Source organism: Candida parapsilosis, contig 006372, assembly GCF_000182765.1.
Source record: "Candida parapsilosis strain CDC317 annotated contig 006372".
NCBI classification, from domain to species: Eukaryota; Fungi; Ascomycota; class Pichiomycetes; order Serinales; family Debaryomycetaceae; genus Lodderomyces; species Lodderomyces parapsilosis.
In genome coordinates, this window is record NW_023503283.1 from 1,682,778 (window position 1) to 1,696,022 (window position 13,245).

General features: G+C 38.2%; 4 protein-coding genes and 1 non-coding gene across 5 annotated transcripts; 3 read left to right on the top strand and 2 right to left on the bottom strand. All coding sequences in view use genetic code 12, as the record gives it.

The window, feature by feature from the left end:
- The first annotated feature begins 1,258 nt into the window (after positions 1-1,258).
- CPAR2_t_cp_Ala(AGC)_70 lies at positions 1,259-1,331 on the top strand. Its single transcript has one exon. It is a non-coding gene; the product is annotated as a tRNA-Ala (tRNA).
- Positions 1,332-1,508: 177 nt separating this feature from the next.
- KRE30 (ATP-binding cassette family ATPase) lies at positions 1,509-3,338 on the bottom strand (the record flags this gene model as incomplete). The annotated part of the gene is made up of 1 exon (XM_036811699.1): positions 1,509-3,338. One exon carries the CDS (start codon positions 3,336-3,338, stop codon positions 1,509-1,511), a length of 1,830 nt encoding a protein of 609 aa, XP_036668110.1.
- Positions 3,339-3,904: 566 nt separating this feature from the next.
- Positions 3,905-10,429, top strand: BLM3 (Blm3p; the record flags this gene model as incomplete). Its single annotated transcript, XM_036811700.1, has 1 exon — positions 3,905-10,429. The coding sequence occupies one exon, from the start codon at positions 3,905-3,907 to the stop codon at positions 10,427-10,429; it is 6,525 nt and encodes a 2,174-aa protein (XP_036668111.1).
- A 367-nt stretch (positions 10,430-10,796) lies between these two features.
- On the top strand, positions 10,797-12,065 carry CPAR2_407540 (uncharacterized protein; the record flags this gene model as incomplete). Its single annotated transcript, XM_036811702.1, has 1 exon — positions 10,797-12,065. The coding sequence occupies one exon, from the start codon at positions 10,797-10,799 to the stop codon at positions 12,063-12,065; it is 1,269 nt and encodes a 422-aa protein (XP_036668112.1).
- Positions 12,066-12,190: 125 nt separating this feature from the next.
- Positions 12,191-12,914, bottom strand: RPS10 (40S ribosomal protein eS10; the record flags this gene model as incomplete). Its single annotated transcript, XM_036811703.1, has 2 exons — positions 12,191-12,498; positions 12,863-12,914. 2 exons carry the CDS (start codon positions 12,912-12,914, stop codon positions 12,191-12,193), a joined length of 360 nt encoding a protein of 119 aa, XP_036668113.1.
- Positions 12,915-13,245: the final 331 nt, after the last annotated feature.

The following is a 13,245-nucleotide window of genomic DNA, read 5'->3' on the forward strand; positions in this document are numbered from 1 at the left end:
ACGTTTTCCCGAAAAACACTTTTTGATCGTGTGCGTCAAAACAGTAGAAATTGAAAATGGGCCAAGAAAAATGAAATGCCGGCTGCATTATCAAACGTTTGTTCCATTCCCATTTTGGTTTCTCATTAGTATATAGAGTGAAAAGTATAGTATACATTCTGAAAGAATTTAAAGTCACTGAATTTTTGCGTCGTTACTTTCAACAATGACTGAGTACCAGTGGTGTTTCTGAGTGATAAAGAAAAGAGGAGTAAACACCCATTTAAAAAAAAAAAAAAAATTATTTTCTAAAACACTTTAAACTTCGGTTTTTGAAATGAAAAGAAAAAAAAATTGTGCATTGCAGGGGAAATTAACTTTTCACCCGAAACAAAGAAATGCCGAAACAATATAACACAAAAACGAAACACAACAAAATATTGTTTAATGTTGTCATATGAAAAATCCAGCAGAAGGGTACAATGTAAGAGTTACTATTCGTGTAGCAAGAAAAGCGCTTCAAGGAGAGAAGTCTGATAAAAGGTGTTTCAGGACATAGTTGTTGCAAGGTTGAAAAACCTTGGGCCAATATACTTTATAGAAGCTCCATTATTGGAGTTGCAAATCAATAACTACTTCCAAATAGCATAAATTTAAGATATGAGCTAAACAATCAGTCCATAGTTAGTTAGTGAAAAGACTGTTTGACAACTAAGTGAGACACAAGTATAAAGAAAACCTTTAGTCCTTAAATCTTTGCAACTTTCTTGTCATTACCATTTTGGGGAATTCCTTTACTCTGTAAAATCACACCATTAAAGTGTCACTACAAGACTTCTCCTGTGGACATCGATCTCAAATACAATTGACCGAGCCGTATATATTAGGGGCTGGAGCCGAATAATCTCATCGATTCTAGCACGCTTCGCTAATCTGTGGGAATATTCTCTTGGTTAGGCACCGAAAGGAGTCCATGAGGGTTTGTGGTTGGATTCTTGAGTTACAGTCTCTAAGAGCAGTCGATTAAGTGGTTATCATAAATTCAAAAATTTGTTTCAAATTTGCGTCAATTTATGATCAGTGTCTTAACTCTGCCACTGCTTTGTTATGCGCAATTTTGGGATGTCTCCTCTTTAGTGATAGTATAAGTGAGTCGTCACTCTGCTTCTGCTGTCTCTTTAGAGCCACTCAAGAATGTTGATTACAAATTTTAATAGTAACCCCATAATTAAAATTACATCTATATATTCCACCTAACGAACTAAAACCTCATAATTCAGGGCGTGTGGCGTAGTTGGTAGCGCGTTCCCTTAGCATGGGAAAGGTCATGAGTTCGATTCTTATCTCGTCCAGAATTTTTTTGGAGTATCTTTCAGAGAGAGATTCGAAAAGTAACTCAAGTTTTTTTCACATCGTAGATCTAGATTTACTTCTACTTCACTACTTCTTTTTGGCAACTCCTTTGATTAATCTATAAATTTACACCTTTTGTTTCTTCAGTTGAATAAATACAAAACACACAAAATAACTTAAAGAACAACCTTATCAGCCAACGATTTCTTATAGTCCAAAATCGTGCCATCCCATCTTGTTGCGGTCTTATTTTCAATGACGAAAATGTCCTTGGCAACCTTGTCAAGCAATCTGAAATCGTGGGAAACAACAACAACACCACCATTGAAAGCGTTAATAGCATCTGCCAACGAATCAATTGTCGATAAATCCAAACCATTTGTAGGTTCATCCAACAAGATCAAGTTTGGTGCTTCCAAGGCCAACAATGCAAAAACAACACGCGATCTTTGTCCTTCGGAAAGTGTAGCCATTTGTGCAGTTTGAGATTCACCACTTAAACCATAACGACCCAATTGTCCTCTCCAGTATTGATAATCTTGTGAAATAGAGGCGAACTTGTCACGAACAAATTCCAATGGGGTTTTAGTCAAATCTAATTGATCAGCTGAATGTTGAGAGTAAACTCCCAACTTGATATGTGTGTGTTTAATTACTCTACCCTTTTGTGGAGTCAATTTTCCTTGGAACAAGTTAAGCAAAGTTGATTTACCAACACCATTTGGTCCGACAAGAGCAACTCTTGAATCCATATCAATTCCGATGTCCAAGTGTTCGTAAAGGTTATCTTCGTCCTTTCCAGAATATGAGAACGACATGTCATCAAAGGCCAATACCGGTGGTGGTAATTTCTCAACATCGGGGAATCTAAAAGTGAAAACCTTATCAGGAACAACCGGTTGAATCAATCCATCGGCTTCCATCTTATCCAAAATCTTTTGTCTTGACTTGGCTTGTCTAACCAAATTAGCATAAGTACCAGCTGACGCAATGAATTTCTTGATGTGGGCAATTTCTTCTTGTTGTTTGTTGTATTGTTTCATTTGGTTGGTTTCCAATTCAGATCTCGTTTTGACGTAGGAATCGTAGTTACCACCGTAAAGTTGCAACTGTTTCATTCTCATGTCAATCATGTTGGTACAAACACCATTAAGGAAATCTTGAGAATGAGAAACCAATATAAGGGTTCTGTCAAATCTCTTCATGTACTCTTCTAACCAAACACAAGCGGCTAAATCCAAATGGGCAGTTGGATCATCCAATAACAAAAGAGTTGGCTTGACAAACAATGCTTTAGCTAAAGCAACACGCATTCTCCATCCACCAGACATATCTCTGGTTCTCTTCTTTATAGTAGTAGCATTGAATCCCAAACCTGTCAAGATGATGGCGGCCCTGGATTCAAATGTTGATGGATCCATTTCATCAATTTTTTCGTAAATACCTTCTAATGCTGGACACTCAGGACCTTCCTTGACTATCAAATCTTCGACTAAATCTTCTAACCTCTTCAACTCGTGTTCGGCTTCTCTGACAACATATTCCAATGCAGAAAAATCAGTTGGTTCTGCTGGTTCATTCAACAAGTAGATATCAATATGTTCAGGAATAGGAAATTCTCTAGCTGCAATAGATTTCAACAATGTAGATTTACCACAACCATTCTCACCTAATAAACCATATCTACGGCCATAGTTCAATTCCAAAGTTGAATCTTGAATCAAAACTTTACCGTGAAACAAAAGAGATACCGAAGACAATTTAATATCTCTTGACGTTTTCAAAGAGTCTAAAACACCAGTGGTAACTCTATCTGACAATCCATGTTCATCTGTTTGCAATTTCAATTTAGCAACTTCTTCACTGGCATCGGCAACGTCGTCTTCGGCAGCATCCTTTTCTGCTTGTCTCTTGGTCTTTTTCAAACTTTTACCTTCGGCTGCTTTCTTTGCCTCTCTTTCTAAACGCTTTTGTTCTCTCTTGGCTTTTGAAGCTGATACAGACATGTTTATTCTCCTCTAATATGAAATATAGTGAGTACTGATAAATATTTGCGTGAATACAATGAAAGAAAAGATAGAAGAAAAGAAGAAGAATTGATCAAAACTGAAAAACCGTGAAGAGCTTCTTTGAAGAATGAAATATTTTTTTTTTTCTTTTTCATCTCTGTGCACACGCCGCAATACGGGTTATATACAGTACTTTTCTATGCTGATTACATCATCATATAAAAAAAGAATTACAATACTGGACAGTGTGAATTTTCTCAATTGGTTTCGAAAGCATTTTGTTTGTAGAGATCGTGTTTGGTCTAGCACACCAATGATACCAATCTCATATGTAATTTTTGTCACTCGTTATTGCTGTTTTTTTTTTTGGGGTCTTTTTCTCTCACCCTCCGATCTCCCCTTACACCCAAAGGGCAAAAAAAAATAAAAAAATAAAATAACAACTTCAAGAACAAAAACATAAAATTGCCACTCGCAGTCCTTGGTTTTTGCAACTTTTCTCCACCTTCATCCACCCCAATTGACCAACAAGCGCCATTCGAAAAATACTTCATTAAACCAAAATGTCACACTCTGATAAGGACGAAAAGTTCAAAAACCCCAATGCGGTGGGTGTGACCTCCCCAATACCGATAAGATCGACAGCATCTGTGGCAAGTCAGCTCCGGCACCCCGAGGGGCATCCCCTTCAGTTGGAAGACAGTTCGAGGTCATTTACGCCCACGACATGGGACTCGGTCCAAAAACATGTATCTGCTAGACGACCCTCGTATAATACAATTGTGAATTATAGAGAAAAGTACTACAATTTGGACTATCCCAAGGATAGCAATGCATTGGCAAAATTGCAATTGGATCCTTCATCGAGATTTTATGCAAGGTCAAGACCTAGGACTTTGAACTTACCACTGTTGATGCCTTACAAGATTGAATCACCCGAGGAGCAAGCTAAATTTTTGAGCCACATTGTTTCGCATTTGTATATTGCCATCAAGTCGTTAGATATTCAAGGTACATTGAGTATAAGTGCCAAAGACTTGGCTGCATTAAAGGACTCTATCTCAGATGTGGATATTGCTTTGGAGACCAATTTGTTCGAAATCAACACCGCGGAAACTAATGAGGATGAACCAATGACAGATGAACTTGATTCGTCGGATGAAGAGATGGAAGAGGACGACGAAGGTGAAGAGGACGAAGGAGACGACGAGAATGATAAAGATGCAACAGTGCAACATAAAAGATCACCCAAATCAGCTGCCGTGGTTACAGTGCGCACGTGGACTCATGAGTTGTTAATCTGGCTCAAAATGAAGTACGAAATGCCAGTGTGCTTGAGAATAAAATTGGCCCGAGTGTACTATGCTTTATGTCTCTGTCGTGGTCAACACATAGGTATCAAGACGTATGTACGAGTGTTTGAGATTTTGACAAAAGACCAAAAATTACTTTTCGAACAAGGATTGAGATTGCCTTGGGAGGGTTTGTATAAAGAGTTACAAATTTTGTTCCCTTCACCTGATTTAGCCTTGGGGCCTTTTGAGAAAAAAGATCAGAAGCAGTTGGGCAAATTGGCTTCGAAAGCTTCGTATTTCTTTGACCCAAAAAGTTTGCCTATAATTTTTGAGAAATTGGGTTCCAACTTCTCCGTCAGTACATCAGCTTTAACAATCTCGAGTCTTTCATTGTTGCCCACAAATTTCACACATGGTGGGGTCCACGATAAGTATGATATCCGCCATTACTTGAGTCCGTTATTTTACATGTGGCTCAAAATCAACAAAAGCAGAGGACTTGATGACCACATTACAGGAAGATTGGGAGTTATTGTGATGTCCACGCTATTCAAGATGCACGATGACGAAAAGACAAGGGAACTTGTGAAGTTGGGAAAATTTGGCATCTTGTGTCAAAGCCAGATGGAGTTTTTGTTCAATGAATTAATCAATAGTTTGAGTATAAGAAATGAAAAGTACGCATCTAAAAAGCTGAAGTATTTTCACGGATTTGCTTCAGTTATTGTGTTTTCAATTGTTGGCGACACCGCCTTGGAAGAAGGCGGTATCATGTATTTATTGAAAACTTTGATTAACGCAATTGAGAGCTACATACATCCATCAAATACAGGCGAATGGACAAGGGCTATTTCCAGACTTGTTCTAGCATTAATCTACCAATTCCACAAGCGATACAATTTGGAAACTCAACCTGATGAAAATCTTTTTAATATACCTGCTGAAGTGAAGCTCTCTCCAAGTGTGGTTAAAGAGTTTGTTAAAGTTATGCTTCCAGTTGTGAAAACCGGTATACATTCAAAAAAAGCTGATGCCTCTGCTGAGTACGTGACAGCGCTCCAGCTTTTGGCCCACCTTGAGCCTAACTTTGTTTTGGACAACACTTTATTGGACATTTATGAGTCTTTGGAAGGGGTGATTTCAACGCATAGAGTGATTAATGCTTTGAGGATGATTGATTCCATGGCGAGATCTCTTGTCTCAACGCCCATTTTCCGCGTTCATTTGACGCGCATTTTGCTGTTGATTTTACCAGGTATTGACTCTAACGATTTGGAAAAGACCCTACAGACATTGGAGGCTTTCTCAGCTATATGCAATTACGCTCCCATTTACGATTTAAACAAGGATTATGGAGACCCTGCGCTTGCTATGGAGTTTACCCTGAATCACATTGAATATTTGAAAAGAAAGATTTATGAGGGCGATATTGCTGACTTTGACGTTGACCAGGAAACCGAAGTTGCAGCATTGGTGTCATCAACATCTGCATTTAAAGAGATCTTTAGGTCGTTGTTGCAAAAATTACCTTCTTTGCTTGAAAATTTACCAGATCCAACAAAAAGCTCTGGCATTGAACGTGATTTAGCCATCTCATTGCCCAAATTTTTTTTCGTCATCTTTGAATCCATGTCCGATGATATCTTGAATATTTGTAAGAAAGAGTGGTTTGAATTTATGTTTAACAATGTGCACCATACAAAAGCTCGCATAGTGGCTGAGATCAGTGGTGCGATAGTGAAGCGTGATCCAAAGTGCTTTAAAGAAAATGCACGCGTATTGATGGATAAGATTCGCGAGGAGATTGAAGAGAACGGTGCTGGTGCGTCAAGAACAGGCGATGAAATTGTTCCCCGTGATCAGGCTTTGTTTTGGCAGTTGACAATCTTGGATGATTGCGTCGTCAACGCAGGACCTCAGTTAGTGAGTATGCACAAAGAATTGATGGAGTTCTCGACCTTCCTTATGCAACATGTCAAAGGACCATGCGTTTTCCCATCAACATTTTTTGTAAACCAAGTGTTACAATCGGTTACAAAAATCAGAATCAATGAAACTCGTTTAATTTCTCCAGAGTATGAAAAGGTGCACGGAGTTGACGAGAGTTGTTGGGGAGGCTTTTGGGACTCAAAAGATAGATTCAAGGATACCGCGTTTGAGTGGTTTATTCCTTCAGTAAAGGACGTGAATTTTGCCTATGAATTTGCCAACGATCACGTCAAAATTTGTACAAAAAATGTCATTGCATTGATGGAGAATTATGAGCAAGAGCAATCCAAATCTTCGCTTTCGATTCTTGACGATTTACGAGTGAATATTTTGTATTTCGCATATTCTTTGAGTGGAATATCGTTCTTGCTAGATCCTTCTTTTGAGGAAGATATACCCAACTTGGATCACGAAGCTGAATCAATTCAGCAAAGACTTTCATTATTGAAACAGATCCGAGAAATCAAAGATGTATCCACTCAAAAGGACTTCTTGTATGATGACAAAGTCAGTGAAAATATGCAGCAGATTTTGAATGATTTGCGTAATGAGGATCTCATTGATTACATTGCCGACTTTGAAAAAATGAATGAGGTGATTACCGAACATGAAACGACCAAGGAGGATGATGAGACTATGAAATCTACACCTGAAGGGAAGCATACAATCCACCGCCATTTCCATGTTCCAGATAGACCAGATTCTTCTGCCCCTGAAGCTTTATCTGGTAGAGAGACTCCACGTATTGAGGGAATCCAAATGTCCTCAATGAACCCAGCAATAACATTCAGAGAGAAAAGTTTGTATACATCAAATTATTTCTTTGGTGACAACTCACGCCACAAGGAACATAGGGATTTATATTTGAAAATTCACAAGACAAGGCACTTGATTGGAAGAAGTTTGCATTTTATTCACAAGTTTTTGGTTAATAATTTCCACGACAATACCAGAATCTTCAAAAACCTTTTATTTGCAACAAACGCGTGGATCTCCGATGTGGGTAGAGAAAGACTCCTTGATTCTAGTATTGCTGAAATTGACTACGGGTATGTTCAATATCTTCAAACAATCAACAGAGTGAGGAAACCATTCACTCGTATCGCAATCGGAGCTCGATTAGAAGCATACCATCAAGCTAGAGTAGCATTGCATGCAACATCAAGATCAGAAACCAATTTGGATCGTGTTTTATTGGAAGATGTTGTTAAACTTGCTAGTTCTACATATACAACTATTGCAAGTATTGCTCAAAGAGTATTGCTAGATAGCATGAGGAGATTGAGCGGCTCGTATAATCATATCATCAAGTCGACTTTCAGGAATCTTTCCAAAGCATTGGATGCAAATGACCATCAACAGATTGAGAGTACTTTAAAGGTTTTTATGTTGCGTCGGATTAAGGCAAAGTTACAAAACGACTATCTCAATCTTCAAAAGTATGTTACCTTGCTTTACAGATGTCTCAAAGTGGATGACCCAAAGGTTTATAAGCTAGCCCAGAGTTTGTATGCTGGTGTTGGTAGAGGAATAAGTACACCTAGCAACGTGTGCTTGATTGACCACGAGGCAGTTGATCTGATAAGACCTCCAGATCACCACATTGACTTGGAGATAAAGGCTGTTCAGTTAGCTAAAGAAAAGAAACGGAACTTGTACTTTGAAAAATTGGAGAAGCTTCAGGATCGAGTGTTTGAAGAGAAGGAAAATATCGCTCACTGGAAGATTACGTTGCTGAACCTGGAATTATTGCTGAATATACAAGCACATTTAGACATCCCCACGAGAGGCGATATTTTGGAGATGTTTACCAATGAAGCATCGACTGAACATCCTATAATTTCGAGACATGCTTTACAAAGTGTAACAAGAATTTTGAACAAGTTGAATATTCTTAGTCAATATGAGTACAAACATGAAAATCTATACAATACGAATTTCACTCCCCGGGGCTTGAAACTTGTGGACACAAAGCCTGAAAATGGAGAATCGTTCACCTCAATGTGGATAAAAGAACTTGGTAATGTTGATGATCCGAATTATTATTTGGAAACCAAGCCCTATTCTGGTTGGTTATTTTGGGGGGACAATTTCAAAGCAGTCTCGCCAGAACTGAATATGACACTTAAATTAGCCGAGGAGGATGAAGCTGCAGTCAGAAGACTTGGTCATGCGATAGACAAGGAATGGTTCTTGAAAATTGTAAAGATGTGGGTTTCCGAAGCAGAAAGCAGTAACGCATATCAAGTACCGGATGTTATGTTTGTAGGAATTTTGGTCCTGTTGATTTCAAATGGGTTCACACCGAAGTTGACATACTCGGAGTTGTTGTCAGTGGTTGATGAGATTTACGATAGTGAGGAAAAGAGTGCCAATATCGTAACATGTGAATTACTTTCTGGAATCTTGTTGAGCTCGAGACACACTGCGCCGCAATACTGGGAAGAGAGAGATGAATTTGTTATCAAATACTTGAGAAAGATTCTTGAACATGATATTTCACCAGGTACTCTGTCAACATGGGGTGTTTTTTGTCTTTGGGTCCCAGCACACACCGATTGTAGACGATTTTATAAGGTTATTGAGGAAATCGCTAATTTCAAGTTGGATCCGAATTCTGATTCTGCTTTCAAGGATTCAACAAGGATCAGCTATATCAAATCGGTTATATCATCTACTTCTTGGAGATTAGCCAACCCGGACAAATTCTTGGACCTTTGCTTAGAGAATATGAACCACAAGTACAATTTGGTGAGAAAGGAGATTGGATCATTAATGGCAGTGGTCTCGTTGAATTATTATGTGGAAGCCGTCAAGGATTGCAAAACATTTGTGGAAAGTTGCAACAACGATAACAATTTGTTGTTGTATGATAAAAAGGGAAAACTATTTGATGAAGTGCCGAAACTTTTCACGCAAACTGAAAAATGGAGAACTGAGGTTGTTCATTTGGAACCACAAGAGATTTTGGTTTCCAATTACATCAATTCAGCAACTACGATCTTGACTTGGTTGAGACAAGAGCTTGGTACCAATTTGAGTATTTTGCTTCAAGACATGGTGCCAACGCATATTGTCCCATTTCTACTTGAGCTTATCAACTTGAAAGAAGTATGCCAGTTGGGAAACATTGATCCAATATCGGTTTTGAAAAAGACATCTCAAATTTCTTTTACCGAACACCATTTGAACAGTGTTGTTGAAATGTTGGAGCATTATGCAAAGAAGGAATTAAACATTGTTCAATCTATTGTCATTGGCGAATTTACCGAAACAATTTTCTTCAAGAATTTGTTCAAGTTGACAAAGAATCAACGTGAGAGGATTGTCAATATTACAAACTCATTGATTTACCATAAACACGTCGAAGTTAGAGAAGCTGAAGCTGGAACGTTGTCCGGGTTGATTCATATGCTACCATTGAATGAAGTGGATGATATTGTTAAAAAGTTTAGTGAATCTTACTCACGACAATTGGATGAAACAAGAGCAAAGTACAATCGTAATTTCAAAAATATCACCTCCGCGGATCATATCACTTTGCACGGTGCTACTTTGGGATTGGGTGCATTGATTAATGCATTCCCATTTGCATCACCTCCACCAAATTGGATGCCACTGTTGTTGTCGACTCTTGCAAACAAAAGTACAGGTATACCTGGTATCGTTGGTAAAACAGCAAAAGAAACACTAGGACGGTTTAGGAAAGATAGACAAGACAGTTGGCATGTTGATAGCAAGGTATTTACAGAAGACGAAATCCAAGACCTTGAAGGTGTGCTTTGGCGAAGCTACTTTATTTAATTTTTTTTATATATCACATTTTCTAATCAAAAGAAAGTTTGTACTTCATTCAAATGTGTGGATATGTGGCTGGTAGAAGGACCGCCGTCTATGATGTATTGTATTAGGAATAGGTAGCGCGAATCTATTTTCTGTGTCGTGTGAATCCGCCAAATAGCTAATGCCACACGCAAAAAAATTGCATTAAAAAAAATGGCACGAAATAAAAGTTTCCTCTGTGTGTGTGTCTTGTGTGTAAATACAATCAAATCTTTTTCAAATCAATAGAAGGATTCAAAAACCATTCTTTTACATCGTTAGATCTATCTACGTTCATTCATCGAGTTGAGGTGACATCCATATAACACAAGCTAATTGGTCCCACAATATGAACGATTTACCACAAATGCCGACCCCACAGCAGGCGTCGTATCAGCAACATCAGCAACAATATAACAATAGAAAACACGCACAACAAGCCATACATTCAAACTCAAGTAGTTCAAAAGTCAACTATAGGCCACCGCAACAATCGAGAACTGCAAGCTCGCATTCAAATGCGTCTTACCAATCACAACAGTATTATCAACAACCCCCTCCAAACGATTACTATCGTCAACAACAACAGCAACAGCCATCACATAATGCAGGGTTTGCTCCACAACCAGTGTATCAGCAACCACCAGTGTATCAAATGCCGCCCCCGCCACAGTCGCAACATCAGCCACAGCAGGTTCCGCAACAGTACGGCCTGCCTCAACCTGTTTATCAGAACCACTCACAACAATATCAAAATGCACCACTACCACCACAACCACAACCACCACAACCACAACAACCGCAGCCAACGCAGCAACAACTCCATCATAATTATCAATCGCCGCCAATGGGTAATCATGCTCCTCATCAACAATACCAACAACCACCCAATCAGTACGACTCGTATCAAGCTAATGGTAGTAGTAGTGGTGGTGGTAGTGTTGGTGGTGGATCAGTTGGCAAAAAACCGCCACCTGTGACATCACTGCCTCCACGTCAACAAAGACCAGTAAACAAATCAAAAGAGTCACTCCACGAAAAACCATTATCTTCAAAGCAGAAATTGGAGCTTGAGTTGAGGAGCGTTTTTGAGAAAGTCGATGTCAACAAATCGGGTAGGATTTCAGCCAAAGAATTGTCGTATGCCTTATTGAATTTCGACCACACTAGGTTTCAAGATTCAACCATCAAGTTGATGATGAGTTTATTTACAAACAAAGGTGATGCATCATCATCATCATCATCAGCATCATACAGTTCTAACAAGTCACTAAATTTCGATCAATTTGTATCATTATGGAAATACTTGTCAGCATATAAGAAATTGTTCATACAAGCAGATGCTGATAAATCAGGCGATGTTTCATTTGGTGAATTTCAAAAAATTCTTGAGCAGATTGGTTACAAGTTGGATATTGATTTAGTACTACATTTGTTTTCCAAATATAGTTTGAAGGATAGTGGAGAAATTGGTCGTTTAAAGTTTGATTCTTTTATAGAATTGTTGGTTTATTTGAGGAAATTGACTGATATATTCAAGAAATATGATAAGGACTTATCAGGAACGGCAACAATTGGATTTTCTGACTTTTTATTTGAAGTAAGTAACATGTCATAAGTTAGTGTATTAATTATTAGAATTTGGCGATCGCTTTACGTAGAAACATCATCTTACATTAGTTCCATATCAATTACACAATTTGATCCTCGATTTTTAATTTACATACATTAAAGAAATTAAACCTAATCTCTACCTCTACCTCTGAAAGCACCTCTTCTTGGGGCACCACCTCTTGCTGGTCTTGGTCTTTCAGCTGGAGCATTCTTCAATCTGGTCAATGGCAAGATACCTTCTGGAATGTTTAATTCATTTCTCAAAAATTCAACACCTTCATCAGTCAAGGTGTAGTAATAGTATTGCCATGAAAATTGAGTCTTGACGTAACCCCTTGAAGTCAAACTTTGCAAAGCTTTGATAACGTACAAGTTCTTGGTGTCGATTTCATCGTGTTTTGGTTGATTGAAATCCTTCTTGGCGACAACAACACCCTCTAAATTGATATATTGTTAGTATTACGTGCTAGAAAGCGTTGATGGGGAACAAAAGGTGAGGAGAGATTATCGTGTGACAAATCTGATGAAAAAGCTGTGAAAATCAAATACAGGTGAAGAAATGCTCCTTCAGTATTGTGAATTGCAAATATTCGTGAAATCCGATAATCTCCACTAGATCAACTGAAAGTGCTTCATTTGGTAGAAGAATTCCCCATTCGTCGTTTGCGTGAGCTTCCTTCTTGATTTTGATTAATCTCCTCTTGAACTCGACATTATATTTGATGTACCTGATGTATGTTTCTCCCTAACATAACCTCGTTTACGCATATCTCCCATTTCAGTTTTCTAAATCAAACATACCTTGGAACAAGTATTGGTGGATCTTTTTACGGTCTTCTCTTGGAATAAGCATGCTGGTTTCTTGGTTGACGTCCGTGAGTTCACTCTGTTCGGTACTTTGTAATTTGTCAATTTTTTTTTTTTCAGTATATCCATAGTGTCTTTCTCCCTTCACTAAAAAATTATTTTTGTCTTGTGCACTACCAAATAGGTGTGTAGCCCTAAGAACTGAAATCACGTGTTACTTTATTAAGAAAGCTTTTCGCAACTTCAAGTGACACTTAATCTACACTTTCAATGATGCTGTACACCTCTACTATCAATGGCATTCTACAAAATTCAATTTTAATGAAATCGTTAATTCTAACATAACTATTAATACAATCTACGAAATATGCAAAGAA